This window comes from Ranitomeya variabilis, chromosome 1, assembly GCF_051348905.1.
Source record: "Ranitomeya variabilis isolate aRanVar5 chromosome 1, aRanVar5.hap1, whole genome shotgun sequence".
In the NCBI taxonomy this organism is placed as follows: domain Eukaryota; kingdom Metazoa; phylum Chordata; class Amphibia; order Anura; family Dendrobatidae; genus Ranitomeya; species Ranitomeya variabilis.
In genome coordinates this window covers 710,603,244-710,626,843 of record NC_135232.1, presented here as the reverse complement: position 1 = coordinate 710,626,843, position 23,600 = coordinate 710,603,244, and the positions used below count along the sequence as shown (strand labels likewise).

Sequence of the window (23,600 nt, the reverse complement as noted above, 5' to 3'; positions counted from 1 at the left end):
AAAACGGATCTAAGCAGCATATAATGCTCCTTGGGGTCTGGGTGAATATTTATGCTCACTCTCCCAAATTCCTTGCTGGTTCAGTTTTTAGGGAGATGAAGAATACGCCAAATATTTGGAATCTGTACCCTTGGCCATGGATAAAGACTGTAGAAACCCTTTTGGTCACTGTATCCTTGTTGGATTCCTGTTGGCCAATGTATGTGATGGATGTTTGCATTGATCCCCCTCAGATGGTCCGGTGACTTTGTAGAGGTTTGGACGGAACTTTACCAGTATTGGGCACTTTGGTCAACCTTTAGAGACTTAGTGAAGAGTTAAGCTGCAACAGGACACAAAAAAACGATCATCCTGTGCTGGAAGTGGAAAGTTCAAAATCCATTATGGTGGTCTCCAACTTGTGGCTGTCTCTGAAGTTTGGTAACATTTCACTATCAGAAACCTGCACAAATATTGTGGCACTAGCATTTCTCCATGGTGTAAGAGTACAGGCATACTGATTTGCAGCAGACGACCCAATCAATCTATTTTCTTTCCACCTAATGTCCGTGGCTCTTTTTGTGCTTCTCCCATTTTTCATATCATACATACACTTTGATATTGCATTGTTGGCTTTATACTGATGATCATATTGGTCAAAACAATTAAAAAAAGATTTCTTTGTGTTTCCAACAGGAATCCAAGTGTACAGAACCCAAGATGATGATCGAACATCCTAATGTGACCGTGTTGGCTAATACCAAGGCACCCCCAAGAAATGAGTGCATAGATGTTGCACAATTTGAGGGGCTCTTCACCTATCAGCCCATCTATATGTGGTTCATCTTCGTTCTGGGCTTCATAGAAAACTTGTTTGCCATCTCAGTTTTTATCCTTCATAAGAGTCGCTGCACAGTGGCGGAGATCTACCTAGGCAATATGGCTGCTGCCGATCTGATTTTTGTCAGTGGTTTACCCTTCTGGGCTATATATATCTCCAATAGGTTCTATTGGCCATTTGGAAGTTTCATGTGTGTAGCCGTCAACGGCTTGATTCAACTCAACCTCTATAGCAGCATCTACTTCTTAATGATGGTCAGTATTGACCGATATCTGGCTCTGGTGAAGACTATGTCTGTTGGTCGGATGAGAAGACCATGGTGGGCCAAGGTGAACTGTGCCATCATCTGGATGTTTGCATTTGTGTTAAGCTTGCCCTCTGTGATCTACCGAAGAGTGCAGTTCTATGAACCCCTTAATACCACAGCCTGTTTAACAGTACCACCATTTGAAGACTGGGAAATTGCCACAAATATGATTCTGAATATCCTCGGCTTCTTGGTGCCACTGTTTGTCATCGCCTTCTGTACATTTCAAATTATTTGTGTCTTGAGGAACAATGCAATGCAACAGTTCAAGGAAGTCAACAAAGAGAAAAAGGCCACTTGGCTGGTGTTATCTGTGCTCTTGGTTTTCGTAGTGTGCTGGCTCCCTTTCCATATTTCCGCTTTTATTAACACATTGGAACGTTTCAAAGTCTTTTCCTCATGTAAAGTGGAATCGGTGAATCATATTTTGAACCAAATCTCTACATATATCGGCTTCAGCAACAGCTGTATCAATCCGATCTTGTACATCATGGTTGGCAATCACTTTAGACAAAAAGCCATAGAGGTTTACAAAGCACTTCTATGTAGAGGAACCAACAGAAGAAAGTCATCATTCGGGTTAGATGAATCCAGTTCAACACAGATTTCATTCTCCATTGGACTCAACAAGAAGAAATCAATTGGTTGAATCTACGATTGCAGCTTTTTAGTTCTAATGTTTGTTTGTATTTTTTTTTAGCCTGGGCATAAAGGACTGGTATTTATTTGAGGACTATGAAAGGATGTAGTATAATCTTATAGAGGATGTAGATCAGTTTAAAAATGATATCAACACCTTTCCAAGAGGACCAATTCAGATCAAAGATCCAGAAGTGCTCATCACCCTGCCATCTATATCTGGTGATCTAGAACCAACAGGACTTTCAAAGTAGGACCATAGCTCTAACTTTCCTACACGGATTTAGTTTCTTACTGTTCTTTGTAGTCAGTGTCACTTAAATCCATCCTATACCATTTCTAAAGATGCCTTGGGTTGGTATTCCTAAGGCCCCTTCATTTGGTGGAACCCAGCTCTACAAAATCACATTGTCGGCACTTCTCTGGGATTTTTTGCTGATGACTTTCTACCTGAGGCTCAAACACAAAGGAGATCTTTGTGAAAGTTATGTCTCATCAAAGTGTGCTTTATGGACTTCCACCACTCCTTTATTTTGGGAACCTGGAGCAAAGGTGTGCATACCTTGGAGGTAAAAGCAGTGAGGCTCCTAAAGAGAGGTTTCCCAATCCTAGTTGACCTCAACCCTTTGCTAATCAATGGCAAAAAACTGGGAAGGCCTTCCGACTTCAGAAGAAGACTCAATTGTTGGCAATGATGGGGAGAATAAAATGTGGAAAGGAGATAGAGAGAAATCAAACACCAGGACGTTGACTCCTTGGTGGCAAACCCAGTCACCATAACAGGGGCAAATTATGATTTTGTCTAAGGTTCCATTACTTCATTCTATTTACACCATCTCATACACCTTAATGCTGGCACCTTCTGACACCAGAGGATGGACTTTGGTGAACAAGACCTGAGATGTTATGTTTCCGTTACCAGTGTTTCTGCATCTGTTGTATATTTTTGTGTAGCTGGTCATCTACAAAAATGCTTATTTTTTCATATATATGAAAAAAAAGATGTACTTTGCTGGTGTGCAAGAGCTGAGAAGACGCCACTGTCACTGGATCCAGACAGTCCTGTTCAGTCTTGGTCTTGGGCTCCTTGGTGTGGAGACCTTTTTGAAAAGGTGGGCTTTGCTCATTAAATGACTTTTAGTCTGCAAAAGAACAGGCCTTGCCAAAACCCAAGGGTTCTGTTATAATCATCATCTTTGCCATGAATAACTGATATGAACTGTACTTTATTTGAGCTGCTGGACTTTTTAGGAGGGGAAACCTCAATATTTAGAGTTGAGAAAAAAATGTGATGGTCAGTGGCCGATTGACCAGAGCCCCATGACCCTCCTCCTTCTTGACAGCAATCTGGGTGCCTCTTCTGGTTAGCAGAGCGGGCACAACGCTCACAACATAAAGAGGCGCTGGAGATGCCACCAGATAGGAGGAGGTTCGTAGGGCTCTGGTCTGGCAACAGTTGACCACCAATGTAGTCGCTGAACCAAGGTCCTGCAAATCTTTGTGCTCCACTCTATCAATTATTTCTACACAGTGGCAGGAAGATCCAAGGTTTATTTTTTGTACAGTAATGTAAATTTTTTACCCGTGTGTATGAAGATAAACATATGATTGCCACCAGTTTTGATCGGCCATACACAGTGTCAGAGTGAATGTTCTTCTTGTGCCATACTTTTAAATGAACCTGCCATTGACCTGAACATATTAGGCCCTGCCATAGCAAACATTCTAAAAATGTGCCAGCTTTCTGCCGGAAAGAGCGCCACTCTTCTGTGTGGTCTGTGTATGGTATTGCAGCTCAGCCCTATTCACTTGGAATGGCAATGAGCTTTCAATACCACATTCATCTTATGGAAGAGACTGCCACTGTTTTTGGAAGAAAGCACCCATCATGCAATCTCTTTAAGGGGGTTTCAAAATTTAGAAAAAATTGTCTTATTTTCTTCCAAAAACAGTGCCACACCAGTCCACTGGTTGTGTGTGTTATTGTAAGTGAGCCTCATTCGCTTTCAATGGGGCTGAGCAGCAATACCTGACATATTGGGCCTCATGTATCCAAGCTGTCTAATAGAATGCATGAGCCACCTTCTATATGATCTCAACCTGACCTCTAAAGGGTATTTTTCACCCAAGATGTAAAATTTGACCATATATTAGTAAACCAGAAGTAGCAGCAGTAACCAACGTTTGGCATTGTTATTCCTTTCACTTACAGAGGTATAGGCTATTATATATTGTTGTGTTTTTGCGGCCATTTTTGCATGATTAAAACCAGGGAATGCAGCAAGATAAGTTTTCCTCTTTAAATGAGCCTCTCAGAAACCATGATCAGTCATTCTGTCAGCAGGATAATTTACCAAGAAGCTGATTACCACTTGTGGCAGCACTTCCTGCTTTCACATAGCAAATATGGCTGCCACAGCAATACAGAAAATGGGCATCATCTCTGAAAGTAGAAGAGACACAAAGACAAAACTTTGGCTGCTGCTTTAATTTCTGATTTACTAGTATTTTGATTAAATTAACTTTGTAGGTGAAAATCCTCTTTAAGTGGCGTCTCAGTGTATCATTATGCTGGTGTTGATATTATAGACACTTATTTTATAGTTTTTTTTTACCTTAATGTTTTGTAATGGGCGTCCATATTTGTTATATCCATCAGGAATGCTGTTGGGTACAGAGTTCTTGCCCTTTATTGGCTGCCAAGATGATTTTAATTATTCTAAATGAAAAATAAAGTGTACATATGACATCCTATAAAAGTTTCAGTTGCATTTTATGGAAATATGAGTGACTATATTTTTTATTTTGCCAAGGGTTGAACAGGGGGCCACACAGTAAACTTGCAAAAGGGCTCCCTCAGTAAGTGGGGAAACTGGATTTGGGAAGTGTTATGGTCTTTTTTCTTATCCTCTGGGGGTCTGTGTATAGAAAAATATGGAGCAAGCTTTGTGGATTTTGTTTTCGGCACTATGTGATGTAAATATGTGATGCTAGGAATGGCGCAAGTGCAGGATATGTGCTTCCACCACTGGCAGCTGGTGTTACCTATATGATATAGCTGATACTCCGCTGCAACAGCCTGAATTGGAGAATACTCTGAATCTGGCTGATGGGTTTCCTGAAATAAAGCTCCCAAGTCTGTCAAGTTTGTGCTCTGACATTGGACTGGCCTGATAAGATTTCCTTAAATTTTAGACTGGCAGGCATACATTACCAGAAAGGAGTAGGTGGACCTTCTGCGTGGCTATCAAAGAAAACACACCGAACACTTGTTTTGCATCAAGCTTTGTCAGGGGTGTAAAATTCCCTGAAGAAGTTTGATACGAAATGCGCATCAGGTGCATTTTCTTTAATAGCGCAGAAGCTACTCCTGTTAAAAAAAAAAAAAAAAATGCACCTGACATGTGTTTCACATCAAACTTCTACAAGGGGTGTAACACCCCCTGAAGAAGCTTGATACAAAATGTGTGTCAAGTGCGTTTTCTTTGATAGCGCAGAAGGTCCACCCGCTACTTTCTGGCATATTACTGTGTTTTTTTTAACCCGTAGAACTGGAGCAGCTGATATTTTGTTGGGTAACTTATTGTCTTTGAGGATCAGGACAAATGGTGGCATCCCTATATAAGCCTCTAGGTCACATACATTGATGACATCCTCATACCCTGGTCTGGCCTAGAAGCTGATTTCCTCTTTTGTTGATTATCTTAATGTCAACATGCTTTGTTTTAGATTCATGTGTGAATACACTGCCAAAGAAATTGCTTTCCTTGACCTTTGCTTATGAAAAGATGAGAATGGCCTTCTGAGTACAGTACATAAAGCAAGCCAACTTCAACCAACAGCTTGGTTAAGTGGGATAGTCATCACCTGCTAACTTTGAAACATGGAATACCAAAGAGACAGTTCCTCCGCATTAGGAGTTAGCTATACCCTTACCAGCTAATTCAAAATACAGGAGAAGGATCTCCACAAGAGATACCAAGAGAGGAGCTATCCATGATCTGTTATTGAGCAATCATATGCCCACGCATGCAGCAGCAATAGAGACTCCCTTTCGATCAACCAAAAGGAGACATTGGTTAATAAGTGTCAGTGACGAAAATAACATCAGAGTCATCGGGACGTATGATAGTCAATCTGGTAGTTTATAGTGTCTTGAAGAAACACTGGGGCATTTTGTTGGCAGATTCCAACCTTAATGGGCTTGTCCCACCAACCCCTAAGGTCACGTATCATAGGGGAAGGTCCGCAGGAAAATATGTGGCTCATTGAGGTGTGGTGACTGACGGACTTGTAAATAGATGAATCCCTGTAAGACCTTTATTATCTCAGCATCGGGAAAAAACTTTTACATCAGAGACTTCGGGAGCTGTAAGTCATCAGGTCTGGTGTACAAGGCCACTTGCACCTGCCCGCTTGATTATATCAGTAAGACCACGAGGGAACTTAGAAGATGGGTGGGTGAAAACCTGGGCGACATCCAGAGCAGACACATTAACAGTGTACACAATGTCCACCTGAATGACATCTCATTTTACATGGTGGAACTCATTAGGCCTAAACTGAGAGGGGGAGATCTCAACAAGAAAATCCTCTAAAAAGAGTCTGAATAGATATTCAGAATTCAATCACTGAGTCCTAAGGGACTTAGCGAACAAATCCTTTACAGTTATTTTCTCTAATTTCATGGGATTTATGCTCCCCACCCTGGGACTATTCCTATGGCCCCTAAGAATACGGATATGCGTCACTTTGTGACTTCCCCATTGTGGGTTTTGTTATATGTATCTATTTTGGTGTTTTATCGATGTTGATGTATTCTACAGTGCATGTCCCGGACTATGGCTTTCTGTGTAGATCTTGCCCTATGGTTGATGGGATATGTGCACTAAGCTTTGGGGGTTTTGATTTCGGCACTGTTTTGGCTGCAACCACCCGGCTTGGAGAATACTCTGAATCTGACTGATGGGTTTCCTAAAAATAGGCTCCCAAGTCTGTAAAGTTTGTGCTCTGACATTGGACAGGCATGATAAGTTTTCCTTCGATTTTAGACTGGCAGGCATAATACTTTAGCAGAAAAGAGTAGGTGCTATCAAAGTAAATGTACCCAAATCGCGTTTTTCATCAAGATTTTTCAGGGGGCGTGACACTCCCTGAAGAAGCTTGATACGAAATGCACATTGGATGCATTTTATTCGGTCTCCCATGACAGCACCATGACAGAGGGGATCCGTCCTTCAAGGACAGGAAACCTACAGATATAAAAGGGCGACACCTCTCCCACACATCAGTTGGTTTCCTGTCCTTGACTGGTGAACCTGTAAAGGTAAAAGATAAGTTGGATTCCCATGCCAGGCCGGTCGGTTCAGGCAGTGGAGGTCCCCTGCATCAGCCGGTACGGGGTTCCTGGAAGTGTCACAGTGCATCCAGGGTGGACCGCACGGTAGTGAGTGGAGCAGGTGGAGCGGTGCCCTGGGAGGATTACCAGGTCCGGATGGTCAGCGCCTGAAGGCAGGTGAGTATGCCCTGGATCTTGCCGGCGGTGTCTGCTGCATGACGTACTCTGGGAAATCCGGCATGCCCTGATGACGTGCTGGCAAGTCCTAGTGGTGCGTCCATGGACCCCCAGTGACATGCCTGGGGGCGAGTCCGGGGAGCTTTTGCGTGATGCGTCCGGCCCTGGTGACATGTCCGTCCGGGGCAGGCCCTGATGACGCAGCTGGGGAGCACCTGGCTACACGGCCATGGGGCCCCCTAGTGATGCGTCCGGGGCCTCTGGTGGCTTTCGATGGCGGCGTCAGGGGTCACGTTGGCAATGTGGTGGCCAGAGGTCATGTATTCCGGGGGTACCGGATAGGGGTATGCCCAGCATTTAAAAAGGGCACCTGCACAGACCTCCTTGGTTCTGGGCCTGATCCTTTTCTGAAAGGATGGAGTCGTACGAGCAGCAGGAAAAGGTACATCCTGTACAGCAGCAGCTCCGTCAGAAGCTTCGAGCATCCCAGCGGCGACCCCATGACAATACGGAAGTGGCCGTATAAGTGAGAATCTGGATTCTGAGGAGAGGTCTGGTCAGAGGAGCTCCAGCAGAGTGGACGATTCAGCAGCCTTCAGGGAAAATCCTTCGGCTGAGATGCGTCCCTCTCGTAATCCAGTACCTATTCATTTGATTCGCACTGGTAAATGATCTTCATGAAAGTTCACTCGGTGAGGTAATCTTGCCTTTATTTTTCTCCTGATCCTGCCAGGGAAAGAAGTGGGCAGGGAAATCAAAACCTAAGGACTGTACACTTTGCAGGAACCCTTGCTGGACTCCTATCTAAAGAGGTTGTGTCAGTCATGTATCCAGCCGACAGTAGCAGAGGAGACACCTAATTTCGCTATGAGTCTAAGGGAAATTATTAGGACTGAAGTAAAGGAGTCCATGATGTCCCTGTCCCAAGGAGAGACCCATAAGGGGAAGGAAAAAATAAGGAAGACTAGGTCCCCGGAATCTGACACGTCTAGTGACTTTGTCAGGGGTGAGGATTCTTCCAGGTAGTCTTCATCAGCGTCTTCTGCAGCGCCCCAGAGTCCTGGTCGTTGCAGTACTGTGGCTCCGCCACTATGGGGAGCTATGGTGCGTCTGATGGCACTGAAGGAGTTCATCTAATCAGGTATCACAGTCACCAATACATTTCACAGCCGGGCCTCCGGGGGGAACTAAGGGTGCTATTCATTAGGCCACTCCCCACCACAGTGGGTAAACTGGGGGTCAGGCAGGAAGTTAGAGGAGAAAGCTGACTGGGTTGGAACCAGGCAACACCTTGTGGCAGAGGGTGTTGTAGGGGAAGAGACAGTAGGGTCTCTGTCAGGGGTGGGATCCTGACAGAGGCTTGGCAACAAGAACGAACGTAACGGGACCGTGCCTGCTCCGGGTAGCGGCGGTGCCCAAGAAAGGATTAGAAGAGAGATAGATTGTGCTGAGTGAGAAACGGGATCACGCAAAGGAGAAATACCAGTAGGAGTCGTGCTGTAAGACCGGAGCAACATCCTACTGAGGCGCACAACCGGTGGCCGGAACGCCGAGGGAGTAGAATAACATTCAGCTTCAAGCAATACTCCAAACAGCGGCAGGACAGTCAGTCTTAGGCGGGCTGTCTAACTCAAATCACCTATGAAGTCTTGGGGGGCAACTTGTGGAGAGGGGCGTCTCTAGGGTCCCGGAAGAGCTCCGAGCCTACCCGTCAAACGGGTGCCGTTCCTACCCGAACCTCAGGGAGGGACGGAGGATTAGCAGAACATCATCTAGTCGAGTTGTGAGGGAACTTAAGAAACAGACACAACAGTTGTGGGGACTTTCAGTAAGCACAGCAGGGAAGGACTGCAACACATAGCGCTAGGGGGAAGGCACAGATTTCCTCCTGTGAAGAGAACTCTGGAAGTGCCATTGGACCGGCCGGACTTGCGCAGCCTGGTGAACCGTATTCTGGACTGAGGACTCAGAGATCTTCAGTAAAGAGGTAAAGAGACTGCAACCTGGTGTCCTCGTTATTTACCGCGACCTGCACCTCACAACTGCGCCGTTACACCACCACTTATTGCACCGGACGTCCCCCACTGACAGACAGGGCCACGGACCAGGTCTAGCCACCGTGACAACCCCAGAACTGAACAGAGACTCTCAGAGGCCCGGCTCCGGGTATCCCTCGGCCCTGCGGCGGTGTGGGGGCGCTCCAAACTTGGCGTCACGAACAGGATCTACTTAAGCCTGAAGAATCAGGTCATGTGTGCCTTGGAACTGTGACTTATTGTGCTTGGACTGTACTTTATTGTGAGACTGTGTATTGCCATTGACCGAGAGACGTTCCCGCCAAAAAGGCCGTCGTCATTGCTACGCCAGAGAAGAAGGGGGGCGTGCCATGGGAGGAGACTACCAGAGTGGCGCGAAAAATGGCTACCGCCCCCTCCGATTCCTGCTGCGAGAAGACGACCTGCCCAGAAACCGAGGAGAACCACCCCCTGAGTTGCAACAGCGGGAAGCGGGTGACGGAGAAGCTCGGCCCTGGAGAAATGGCGGAGTCCGATGCATGCACTGCCACAGATTATCAGATCATGACGATGAACAGCAAGTGCCAGAACGAGGAAGGAACGGTCCCGGCTTGCCCTCGTTCACCGGAGGCAGACCCACGTCTACTGCAGCGGAAAGACCCGAAGCCCTTGGAACAGACAGCGGAGCTGAGCCCACCTATCCCGACCCCGGAGCCAGCGGAGGAGGAACCGCAGCGGGCGGAGCTGTGTTCGGGGATCGTCTTGGAAGAGCCACGGTTCGAGCTGCAGCCGACTCTAGCACCCTCGTCAGTGGACCAGATCGACATCGGTGGAATCACATCAGGCGCAGGTACGGAAGACATCCCTGCCTCCACGCTCGATCCCGCTCCCGCGACCGATCCTCCCCGCAACAGTAACCCTTCATTTGCAGTTGAGCGGGTGGTCCTCCACCCCAGCGCAATGGGGAAGTTGATACCGCCGCTACCGACCAAGTGGGGGGAGCCCATAGATGTGGGCCCGGATGGGGTGATGCTCCGGTGGGACACCTCCTGGGTTGAGCCGGATGGGACCCCGGGGGATGGTCTCACCATTGCCATACTTACCTGGGAACAATACAATCAATGCTTGATTCAGCACTGGAAAAATCGGGACGAAATGGAACAACAAGAAGCGCAACGCAAGAAGTCTGTGCATGGCAGAAAAGACGTGGTAAAGCGGGGAACAGTGCTGGCCTATTATCCGAAGAGAGGATGGGGCTCCATACAGGAACCGGGACTACCAACTGATGTCTTTGTTACCAGTTACAACGTAAAGACTCCATGCTGCAGTCGAGATGGTGACCCATTGCAAAGAGGGGACCAGGTGACCTACACTCGCCACCGGAATGCGCAAGGATGGTGCGCTCGGAACGTCCACCGGTGTGGGCCTGAAGGAGCGTCACCTGTGGCCCCGATCATGACTGACCCAAATTTGCCAGATCTTGTGACCATCACCACTGTGCGCCTAGTAGCGGCTGCTGAACTTGCAAGTAAGGTCAGCCTCCAGATCCAGACACCAGGTGATCTGACGGCCCCTGCGGGACATGCCACCGGCACAGCCGCTGCAGCCGCCGGGGGTCAGGGGCCAAGGCCACCTGAGCAGGAATAAACCTCGGAAAACTGAAACTGTACATAGTTCTTAACTGTTTGGTGACTGTTTGCTGCTAAACCCGTCCAGGGTTAATTCTTCAATGGATCCCTTTGTTGACCCGGGATCCCTGTTTGTTTATTTTTCTTCGAGTTTGCACAAAAGTTGAAAGAACTGTTGTAATCATGGACCGTGCGTGATACAAACTTTTTTGTAAATAGTTTGCACCTTCTTAAAGGTGCTTCCTACTGGTTTTACTTAAAGACTCTTTGCGAAGATACCGCACCGGAGCCTTTGCTGAGTAAAGACTGGTAGCCAGAGAAGAAATGTTACCCCTTAAAGACTTGGTCCCCTCCCTTAAAGGGGACCTCCATGTTTTACATTGACAGAACTGTATTGCTTTAAGATTGATGGATAGCAATAATGTCTTGATGGACGAAAGTGATGACAATCTTTACATGTAAAAGTTATATGTATCTGATTAGTTAAGTTGTAAAAGAAAAGCAGATGATGTTTTCAGAAGGAAGGATGCAGTGGACCCGTAGGGGCAGACATAGTGTCCTGCATAGTTGTTAGCACAGAAGTTAAAATAGAAGGCTTAATGTTCAGTAGAAAATGTTTTGATAATGTTGATAAGGAAATGGGGATAGAAGGTAAACCCTGAGTCCTCCATAGGAAGTTAGTCATTTTAGGAAAAGAGTTAATAATGTGTTACAAAGGACAGAAAGTGAGCCCGTAGGGGTTAGTTAGTGAGTCCTTTTAGGAGTCATGTAGAGATGACTCAGTGCTCTTAAATTGAAAGAATGTTAGGATCTATACTGTGTATAGAAGTTGAAAAGGCAGTAGGCCCTGGCTGAACGGGGCGGTCCTGTAACAGAAAGGAGAGGCAGTAGGTCTGGTGCCGATAGGACAGGCGGTCCTGCAGATTTAAAGAAGGAGAATGAAAAAGTTAATTTACCTTATAATGTGATTATAGGAAGGTCTTTAGTGGATACAGAGTGTATGTCCTTAAAGGCAACGTTAAAGTACTGTTCAACAATTTTTGCACTTAGTAGAATACCCGGTTGGGTAAGAAGAATTATTTATAGCATGTTGCTATGTTATTTGACCATGTTTGTAACGTTTAAGTGTCCTTACCTCCCATAAAGGGAAGCCTGTTCAAGTATACTTATTGTTATTGCACTCAAACAAAACTGTATGTCTTTTTGCTAACTTGTATTGTTGTTTTTCTTCCCAGTCCCGGAGTACTGTGTTTAACCAGGGGGGAGTGCAGCGCCCCAGAGTCCTGGTCGTTGCAGTACTGTGGCTCCGCCACTATGGGGAGCTATGGTGCGTCTGATGGCACTGAAGGAGTTCATCTAATCAGGTATCACAGTCACCAATACATTTCACAGCCGGGCCTCCGGGGGGAGCTAAGGGTGCTATTCATTAGGCCACTCCCCACCATAGTGGGTAAACTGGGGGTCAGGCAGGAAGTTAGAGGAGAAAGCTGACTGGGTTGGAACCAGGCAACACCTTGTGGCAGAGGGTGTTGTAGGGGAAGAGACAGAAGGGTCTCTGTCAGGGGTGGGATCCTGACAGAGGCTTGGCAACAAGAACGAACGTAACGGGACCGTGCCTGCTCCGGGTAGCGGCGGTGCCCAAGAAAGGATTAGAAGAGAGATAGATTGTGCTGAGTGAGAAACGGGATCACGCAAAGGAGAAATACCAGAAGGAGTCGTGCTGTAAGACCGGAGCAACATCCTACTGAGGCGCACAACCGGTGGCCGGAACGCCGAGGGAGTAGAATAACATTCAGCTTCAAGCAATACTCCAAACAGCGGCAGGACAGTCAGTCTTAGGCGGGCTGTCTAACTCAAATCACCTATGAAGTCTTGGGGGGCAACTTGTGGAGAGGGGCGTCTCTAGGGTCCCGGAAGAGCTCCGAGCCTACCCGTCAAACGGGTGCCGTTCCTACCCGAACCTCAGGGAGGGACGGAGGATTAGCAGAACATCATCTAGTCGAGTTGTGAGGGAACTTAAGAAACAGACACAACAGTTGTGGGGACTTTCCGTAAGCACAGCAGGGAAGGACTGCAACACATAGCGCTAGGGGGAAGGCACAGATTTCCTCCTGTGAAGAGAACTCTGGAAGTGCCATTGGACCGGCCAGACTTGCGCAGCCTGGTGAACCGTATTCTGGACTGAGGACTCAGAGATCTTCAGTAAAGAGGTAAAGAGACTGCAACCTGGTGTCCTCGTTATTTACCGCGACCTGCACCTCACAACTGCGCCGTTACACCACCACTTATTGCACCGGACGTCCCCCACTGACAGACAGGGCCACGGACCGGGTCTAGCCACCGTGACAACCCCAGAACTGAACAGAGACTCTCAGAGGCCCGGCTCCGGGTATCCCTCGGCCCTGCGGCGGTGTGGGGGCGCTCCACTTCTTCTTCAGAATATGATTCTGTCCGCTTCTGTTTCCCCATACACCAGGTGGATAAATTGGTGCAGACGGTCAGGAATACTATGTGGCCGGTAGAGACAAAGCCTAAGAGGTCAGTTCAGGATGTCATGTTTGGGGACTGGACCAGAGAAAGGGCAGGTCCTTCCCCTTGAATGATAAGATGCACTCTCTCGTACCCTCAGGCCATGTGCACACGTTCAGGATTTTTCGCGTTTTTTTCGCGGTTTTTCGCTATAAAAACGTGAAAAAAATGCTTACATATGCCTCCTATTATTTACAGGGTATTCTGCATTTTTTGTGCAAATGTTGTGATTTTTTTCTGCGTAAAAATCGCATCGCGGAAAAAAAAAGCAACATGTTCATTAAAAATGCGGAATTGCTGGGATTCCGCACACCTAGGAGTGCATTGATCTGCTTACTTCCCGCACGGGGCTGTGCATACAATGCGGGAAGTAAGCAGCATAAGCAGCATCTATAGTAACAATATAAATTTTTGGAGAACAAAGAGTAAAAAAATGGTCCAAAAAAAATTAACATTAAAATATGTTTATTAGTAGTTCAACTTTACATATAAGCACATACATAGCACATGTAGAAAAAGCTTCATGTAGTGAAATAGTGATTTGTGACTGTGTCCTTTGGTGCAACCAATACACCAGGTTCACAGATCAGGGCTCAATTGTAATCAGAATATAAGCTATATGTTGCAGCACAAATGGCAATAAACTCCATATAGATAAGGAGAGTTAGATCTAATACATGGCAGTCAAAACAAGTGTTAGCATCTATCAATGGTGCTGATCATATGACCATACATGTATATATATATCTTGCAACTTATAGAACATAAAAGTGTAAAGGCTAATTACCCATGAGTGTTCAGATCAGCCCTGTCCGGATCCTGGATGTGTACCCCAACGCGCGTTTCGCGTCTATGTGTAACCGCTTCCTCAGGGGGCGTGGTTAAAACGGAATCCTGATCTAATATATAGCATGACCAAATCCGGTCATGTGACCACCAGGTGCGCTAACGTGGAACGCAGAATCTACATCCTCACTGTGTTCCAAGCCTCAGACCCGGCGGCTAGACCCGGTCATGTGAGCGGGCTGGCGCCACGCCCACAACACATAACACAGGATCGCCGCCGAGAAAGAAGCCCGAAACTGCAAGAATTGCATACCCACGTATAAAGTGACTTTGTGCTCATGAGGTAGTTGGTTCAGTGCAATAATTGTAGTGATGTTAAAAGCCTTAAATGTTTAGGCATCATAAGAAAAGTGCGCATGCGTGAGCAGTGATTAAAAAAAGAAAAAAGACATGCCTAATAATCTGCTATACTCCCAGGTTTACCCTACGACCACCGGATCGAGGTACAGAAAATGTCCCTGGGTAACAGACCACACATGTCAAAGTGCAATAAGTGCGTGATACATTTAAGCTTATTCCAATACGCATAATATTTACGCTAATTTACATACTATTACTCACACAACAAGAGAAAAAGAAAAAAAGGGGAAAGCAACAAAACCATAAAAATACACTACGGTCATAATAACTGCAAATTAACCCACAGGCCAGTAGGGCTATACAAATCTAAATATGAGGGTATTATATACGTAATACCTATACATGGATATATTAGCACTATAGAGGAGAATATAGTAATGTTATTATTATTTATATATGGGTGACACAGTCCGTCTTTATTTGTCAATCTTCTCCTCTTCCAGGTGATAAATGTTATTCTTATCCATATACGGTACATCTTCTCCCCATATGTCCTCCCGGCATGGGTAGTGATGCAGAAAACAGACCGAAGGTATGAACACACTAAAGGTAACAGATCAAAAATTACCGAATTAAAAACTGACAGGTAAATAGCAGAGACACAAGGTGGAATACTAATTAATAATGACCCCGGGCATAAAATTTAAAGAAAGGAAGAGAACCCATGTGCCTCATTCAGGCCCCTAGGTATCATGGTTCCGAGGGTGTTAATCCAGCGGCACTCACGTTGTGCCAAAATGCGCTTGATATCCCCCCCTCTGATGCCACAAGAAACGTGATCAATTCCTCGTGCCATAAAGGATTTAGGGTTGCAATCATGAAACTGTCTATAGTGTCGTGGTATAGTCTTCAATTTCAAAGGTTCTTTCTCATCTTTGGCTGCCATTATATCACGCACATGCTCGCGTATTCGCGTACCCAGTCGGCGTGAGGTGAGCCCAACATATACTTTAGGACAACTACACACAGCATAGTATATGACCTGCGTAGTATTGCAGGTTATGTGGTAGTTGATTTTAAAAGTCCTTGTACCATCGACAGTTTCAAAGGTGGTAGTGCGACTGATGTTACAGCATGAGATGCAACCACCACACGGAAAGCAACCCCTAGATGGTCCACCTGATCCAAAACTATATCCCAAGGCCCTAGGAACATAGTGACTAGACACCAGAACATCCTTCAAATTTCTACTTTTTCGGGCCGTCATTGAGGGATATTCTTTAAGATGTTTGGAAAGTAATGGGTCACTCGTGAGGATGCCCCAATGTTTTTGGAGGCAATTCCTCATCGAGGCCCATTCACCATTATAGGTAGAGATGAAACGCACTAACCCTTGTTGTTCAGATGCCTTTTTAAAATTTCCTTTGGGGCATAGCAATTCATCACGTGTAATGAATTTTGCCCTGCGATATCCCTTTCTTATGTTACGGTTACTATAACCCCTATTTTGGAACCTGACCCTAAGGTCCGCTGCCTGTGCCTCAAATTTAGTGGCCGAGGAGCAGATCCGCCTCATCCTAAGATGCTGACCAACTGGGATGGCTGCGATGGTACTGTATGGGCAGGGGTGGGATTCAGCCGGTACGACCCGGTACGGGGCAGCCGTTTACTAAAATTTCTATCTGCCAGCGTTCCGGTAATTGAAAAATGGTTACCACGCCCCCGGACCGCCTCTGGTAAGTTGCTGTGTGGTCGCTGGGGAGCTGTCACACAGACAGCTCTCTCCAGCGACCAAGCGACTTCGGCATCGCTGAAACTGTGTTCAGCGATGCCGAAGTCCCCATGTAAAAAAAAAAAAAACACTACATACGCACCTTCTGTCGTCCTTCATGTCCCTCGGCGCTTGCCGCACTGACTGTGTCTCAGCGCCGACCGGCCGTCCGTAACAGCGGTGCCCAGCGGTGAACCGTTGTTACTGCAGGTTCACCGCTGGGCTTTGCTTTACGGCCGGACGGCGCTGAGACAGTCAGTACGGCAAGCTCCAGGGGACGTGACGGACAACAGACGGTGAGTATGTAGTGTTTTTTTTTTTTTACTTTTAGGAGGGGGCAGAACGCTGGACACAGGAGGGGGCAGAACGCTGGACACAGGGGGGGCAGAACGCTGGACACAGGAGGGGGCAGAACGCTGGACACAGGAGGGGGCAGAACGCTGGACACAGGAGGGGGGCAGAACGCTGGACACAGGAGGGGGGCAGAACGCTGGACACAGGAGGGGGGGCAGAACGCTGGACACAGGAGGGGGCAGAACGCTGGACACAGGAGGGGGCAGAACGCTGGACACAGGAGGGGGCAGAACGCTGGACACAGGAGGGGGGCAGAACGCTGGACACGGGGGGGGGCAGAACGCTGGACACGGGGGGGGGGCAGAACGCTGGACACGGGGGGGGGCAGAACGCTGGACACAGGAGGGGGCAGAACGCTGGACACAGGAGGGGGCAGAACGCTGGACACAGGAGGGGGCAGAACGCTGGACATGGGGGCAGAAAGCTGGACACGGGGGCAGAAAGCTGGACACGGGGGCAGAAAGGTGGACACGGGGGCAGAAAGGTGAAACGGCATGATTGGAGACACGGGGCAGGATGACAGACATGGCGGCATGACTGGAGACACTGGGGCATGACTGGAGACACTGGGGCAGGAATGGAAACAGATGGGGCAGAATTGAGACACAGGGGGCATGATTGCAGAAATGGGGGCCTGATTGGAGACGGGGCAGAATGGTGATACGGGCATGATTGGAGACACTGGAGGCAGGATTGGAGACAGATGGGGCAGGATCATGGGGCAGGATGGATACGATGGAGACAGATGGGGCAGGATGGGGAGATCATATGGTGCAGAAAGGATACTCATGAGGGCAGGATGGGAGAACATATGGCTGACGCCAGGAATGAGACACACGGGGGCCAGGATGGGGAATATTATTACCATAGGGACTAATTAAGGGATATTATTACTGCAGTGATGTATTTATTTTTTGAGGACACTGTTTTAAATGAGGGGGCGGTCCTGTTACTGTGTAGAGTGACACTATGTCGCCTCTTTTTCTTTATGCGGTGTAATGTAGAAGTTCGGAAAAATTAAGTAATGTGTTCTACAAGCGGAGCGCGAGATAACTCTGTTATTTCCTGCAGAGACGAGTCCTGGCTGGAAGACATGATGGCGGTCTGTGCTGGATGAAAGATGAAGGACTTAACCTAGAGACGTCACTGGTAAGTCAGTGTTACCTATACACTGACACTATACACTGTATACTATATACAGAGCTCCTGTGTATAATCTCACTAGTGATCACTGTATTACCTCTACACAGACACTGCATACTAAGTACAGATCTCCTGTGTATAATGGCACTTATGGTGATAGTGTGGTGCTTTTTTTTTATTACTGATCAGAATTGTAGTATTCAGTCACTATGTGGTGGTAATATGTGGTCTGGACATGGTGTTGCGGTATTTGTCCCTTCTATGTGATATTATTCGATCACTGTGGTGGTAATATGTCATCTGGTATGGTGTAGCGGTATTTGTTCTTTATATGTGATATTATTCGATCACTGTGGTGGTAATATGTCATCTGGTCATGGTGTAGCGGTATTTGTTCTTTGTATGTGATATTATTCGATCACTGTGGTGGTAATATGTCATCTGGTCATGGTGTAGCGGTATTTGTTCTTTTTATGTGATATTATTGGTCATTTTAAAAATTGAAAAATAAATAAAAATATACCTAAATTGTATTGCATATTTTAACAAATATTTAATAGGTTACAGCAGAGTAGGGCCTCACCAAAAGAGTCTACCGTGTTATGGTGGCGGCTTACAAAATCTTTTGGCCAAAACAAAAGCTGCCGGCTATATGTGTGATCTGGTGATGGGAACGGTTAGGGTATGTGTCCACGTTAAGTAAACGCTGCGTGTTTGACGCTGCGTGGGGCCACAGCGTCAAACACGCAGCGTCCAGATGTTCCAGCATAGTGAAGGGGATTTTATGAAATCCCGTCTCCACTATGCGTGGTAACACGCACCCGGCGGCCCTGCGACTCCGGACATGTGGCGCTTCTTTTAAGATCGCAGCATGTCCGTGTTCCTTGCGGCAGTCTTTGAATGACTTTAATACCGTATGTCACAACGTATTCTTGTCATTAAGGGAGACAAACTGCTTCCAAAAATATGAATCGTGCCACTGGGCGTGGCTTATTAGTATGGGCGGGGTTATTGAAAATGGGCGTGGCCAAAATTCCGGCCGCCGCGACTTAGAGGACCTGTTGTTAAAAATTTGAATCCCACCCCTGTGTATGGGTGACTAGAACTGGCATGTAGCAGGGAGTTGACCGACGTGGACTTTCTAAATACATCAGTCTGTAAATAAAGTTCACCATCCACCTGTACTTTGATGTCCAGAAAGTCCACCTCGGTCTTGCTCACCTGATATGTTAGTTTGATATTAAGTAAATTGTCATTCAACTGTTTCATAAATTGATGAAGAGTGTCCTCGGATCCCTGCCATATAATGAACAGGTCATCAATGTAACGCAGCCAGCACTGCACATGGTCCGCGGCCTGCGGCCCACCCCCGCCAAAGACACCCCTCTCCCAAAATTATAGGAAGAGGTTGGCGAAGGAGGGCGCACAGGCCGCGCCCATGGCAGTGGAAGAGGAGAAGATTGACAAATAAAGACGGACTGTGTCACCCATATATAAATAATAATAACATTACTATATTCTCCTCTATAGTGCTAATATATCCATGTATAGGTATTACGTATATAATACCCTCATATTTAGATTTGTATAGCCCTACTGGCCTGTGGGTTAATTTGCAGTTATTATGACCGTAGTGTATTTTTATGGTTTTTGTTATGGTTCTCAATGGCAAGAGAACATAGCCCAGCAAACATACGAACTAGCTCTTGGAAGGATGGAAACTAAACTGACCATGAACTAAACCTGCCGCACAACTAACAGTAGCCGGGTAGCGTAGCCTGCGTTTTATCCCTAGACGCCCAGCGCCGGCCGGAGGACTAACTAATCCTGGCAGAGGAAAATATAGTCCTGGCTCACCTCTAGAGAAATTTCCCCGAAAGGCAGACAGAGGCCCCCACAAATATTGGCGGTGATTTTAGATGAAATGACAAACGTAGTATGAAAATAGGTTTAGCAAAATTGAGGTCCGCTTACTAGATAGCAGGAAGACAGAAAGGGCACTTTCATGGTCAGCTGAAAACCCTATCAAAATACCATCCTGAAATTACTTTAAGACTCTAGTATTAACTCATAACATCAGAGTGGCAATTTCAGATCACAAGAGCTTTCCAGACACAGAAACGAAACTACAGCTGTGAACTGGAACAAAATGCAAAAACAAACAAGGACTAAGTCCAACTTAGCTGGGAGTTGTCTAGCAGCAGGAACATGCACAGAAAGGCTTCTGATTACAATGTTGACCGGCATGGAAGTGACAGAGGAGCAAGGCTAAATAGCGACTCCCACATCCTGATGGAAACAGGTGAACAGAGAGGATGATGCACACCAGTTCAATTCCACCAGTGGCCACCGGGGGAGCCCAAAATCCAATTTCACAACAGTACCCCCCCCTCAAGGAGGGGGCACCGAACCCTCACCAGAACCACCAGGGCGATCAGGATGAGCCCTATGAAAGGCACGGACCAAATCGGAGGCATGAACATCAGAGGCAGTCACCCAATAATTATCCTCCTGACCGTATCCCTTCCATTTGACCAGATACTGGAGTTTCCGTCTGGAAACACGGGAGTCCAAGATTTTTTCCACAACGTACTCCAACTCGCCCTCAACCAACACCGGAGCAGGAGGCTCAACGGAAGGCACAACCGGTACCTCATACCTGCGCAATAATGACCGATGAAAAACATTATGAATAGAAAAAGATGCAGGGAGGTCCAAACGGAAGGACACAGGGTTAAGAATCTCCAATATCTTGTACGGGCCGATGAACCGAGGCTTAAACTTGGGAGAAGAAACCCTCATAGGGACAAAACGAGAAGACAACCACACCAAGTCCCCAACACAAAGCCGAGGACCAACCCGACGCCGGCGGTTGGCAAAAAGCTGAGTCTTCTCCTGGGACAACTTCAAATTGTCCACTACCTGCCCCCAAATCTGATGCAACCTCTCCACCACAGCATCCACTCCAGGACAATCCGAAGATTCCACCTGACCAGAAGAAAATCGAGGATGAAACCCCGAATTACAGAAAAAGGGAGACACCAAGGTGGCAGAACTGCCCCGATTATTGAGGGCAAACTGCGCTAAAGGCAAAAAAGCAACCCAATCATCCTGATCTGCAGACACAAAACACCTCAAATATGTCTCCAAGGTCTGATTCGTCCGCTCGGTCTGGCCATTAGTCTGAGGATGGAAAGCAGACGAGAAAGACAAATCTATGCCCATCCTAGCACAGAATGCTCGCCAAAATCTAGACACGAATTGGGTACCTCTGTCAGAAACGATAATCTCCGGAATACCATGCAAACGGACCACATTTTGAAAAAACAGAGGAACCAACTCGGAAGAAGAAGGCAACTTAGGCAGGGGAACCAAATGGACCATCTTAGAGAAACGATCACACACCACCCAGATGACAGACATCTTCTGAGAAACAGGAAGATCCGAAATAAAATCCATCGAGATGTGCGTCCAGGGCCTCTTCGGGATAGGCAAGGGCAACAACAATCCACTAGCCCGAGAACAACAAGGCTTGGCCCGAGCACAAACGTCACAAGACTGCACGAAGCCTCGCACATCTCGAGACAGGGAAGGCCACCAGAAGGACCTTGCCACCAAATCCCTGGTACCAAAGATTCCAGGATGACCTGCCAACGCAGAAGAATGAACCTCAGAAATGACTTTACTGGTCCAATCATCAGGAACAAACAGTCTACCAGGTGGGCAACGATCAGGTCTATCCGCCTGAAACTCCTGCAAGGCCCGCCGCAGGTCTGGAGAAACGGCAGACAATATCACTCCATCCTTAAGGATACCTGTAGGTTCAGAATTACCAGGGGAGTCAGGCTCAAAACTCCTAGAAAGGGCATCCGCCTTAACATTCTTAGAACCCGGCAGGTAGGACACCACAAAATTAAACCGAGAGAAAAACAACGACCAGCGCGCCTGTCTAGGATTCAGGCGTCTGGCGGACTCAAGATAGATTAGATTTTTGTGGTCAGTCAATACCACCACCTGATGTCTAGCCCCCTCAAGCCAATGACGCCACTCCTCAAAAGCCCACTTCATGGCCAAAAGCTCCCGATTCCCAACATCATAATTCCGCTTGGCGGGCGAAAATTTACGCGAGAAAAAAGCACAAGGTCTCATCACGGAGCAATCGGAACTTCTCTGCGACAAAACCGCCCCAGCTCCGATTTCAGAAGCGTCGACCTCAACCTGAAAAGGAAGAGCAACATCAGGCTGACGCAACACAGGGGCGGAAGAAAAGCGGCGCTTAAGCTCCCGAAAGGCCTCCACAGCAGCAGGGGACCAATCAGCAACATCAGCACCCTTCTTAGTCAAATCAGTCAATGGTTTAACAACATCAGAAAAACCAGCAATAAATCGACGATAAAAGTTAGCAAAGCCCAAAAATTTCTGAAGACTCTTAAGAGAAGAGGGTTGCGTCCAATCACAAATAGCCTGAACCTTGACAGGATCCATCTCGATGGAAGAGGGGGAAAAAATATATCCCAAAAAGGAAATCTTTTGAACCCCAAAAACGCACTTAGAACCCTTCACACACAAGGAATTAGACCGCAAAACCTGAAAAACCCTCCTGACCTGCTGGACATGAGAGTCCCAGTCATCCGAAAAAATCAAAATATCATCCAGATACACAATCATAAATTTATCCAAATAATCACGGAAAATGTCATGCATAAAGGACTGAAAGACTGAAGGGGCATTTGAAAGACCAAAAGGCATCACCAAATACTCAAAGTGGCCCTCGGGCGTATTAAATGCGGTTTTCCACTCATCCCCCTGCTTAATTCGCACCAAATTATACGCCCCACGAAGATCTATCTTAGAGAACCACTTGGCCCCCTTTATGCGAGCAAACAAATCAGTCAGCAGTGGCAACGGATATTGATATTTAACCGTGATTTTATTCAAAAGCCGATAATCAATGCACGGCCTCAAAGAGCCATCTTTCTTAGCCACAAAGAAAAAAACGGCTCCTAAGGGAGATGACGAAGGACGAATATGTCCCTTTTCCAAGGACTCCTTTATATATTCTCGCATAGCAGCATGTTCAGGCACAGACAGATTAAATAAACGACCCTTAGGGTATTTACTACCCGGAATCAAATCTATGGCACAATCGCACTCCCGGTGCGGAGGTAATGAACCAAGCTTAGGTTCTTCAAAAACGTCACGATATTCAGTCAAGAATTCAGGAATCTCAGAGGGAATAGATGATAAAATGGAAACCACAGGTACGTCCCCATGCGTCCCCTTACATCCCCAGCTTAACACAGACATAGCTTTCCAGTCAAGGACTGGGTTATGAGATTGCAGCCATGGCAATCCAAGCACCAACACATCATGTAGGTTATACAGCACAAGAAAGCGAATAATCTCCTGGTGATCCGGATTAATCCGCATAGTTACTTGTGTCCAGTATTGTGGTTTATTGCTAGCCAATGGGGTGGAGTCAATCCCCTTCAGGGGTATAGGAGTTTCAAGAGGCTCCAAATCATACCCACAGCGTTTGGCAAAGGACCAATCCATAAGACTCAAAGCGGCGCCAGAGTCGACATAGGCATCCGCGGTAATAGATGATAAAGAATAAATCAGGGTCACAGATAGAATAAACTTAGACTGTAAAGTGCCAATTGAAACAGACTTATCAAGCTTCTTAGTACGCTTAGAGCATGCTGATATAACATGAGTTGAATCACCGCAATA

The 23,600-nt window shown here is 46.7% G+C and overlaps 1 protein-coding gene across 1 annotated transcript in view; it reads left to right on the top strand.

Moving 5' to 3' along the window:
• The window catches only part of LOC143778262 (B2 bradykinin receptor-like), a 57,897-nt gene extending 53,142 nt beyond the window's left edge, over window positions 1-4,755 (top strand). The window contains exon 2 of the mRNA XM_077267370.1: window positions 676-4,755. Coding sequence (XP_077123485.1) covers window positions 676-1,776 — 1,101 coding nt within the window. The 3' untranslated portion in view covers window positions 1,777-4,755. The remainder of the gene's footprint in view (window positions 1-675) is intronic.
• The last annotated feature ends 18,845 nt before the right edge of the window (window positions 4,756-23,600 follow it).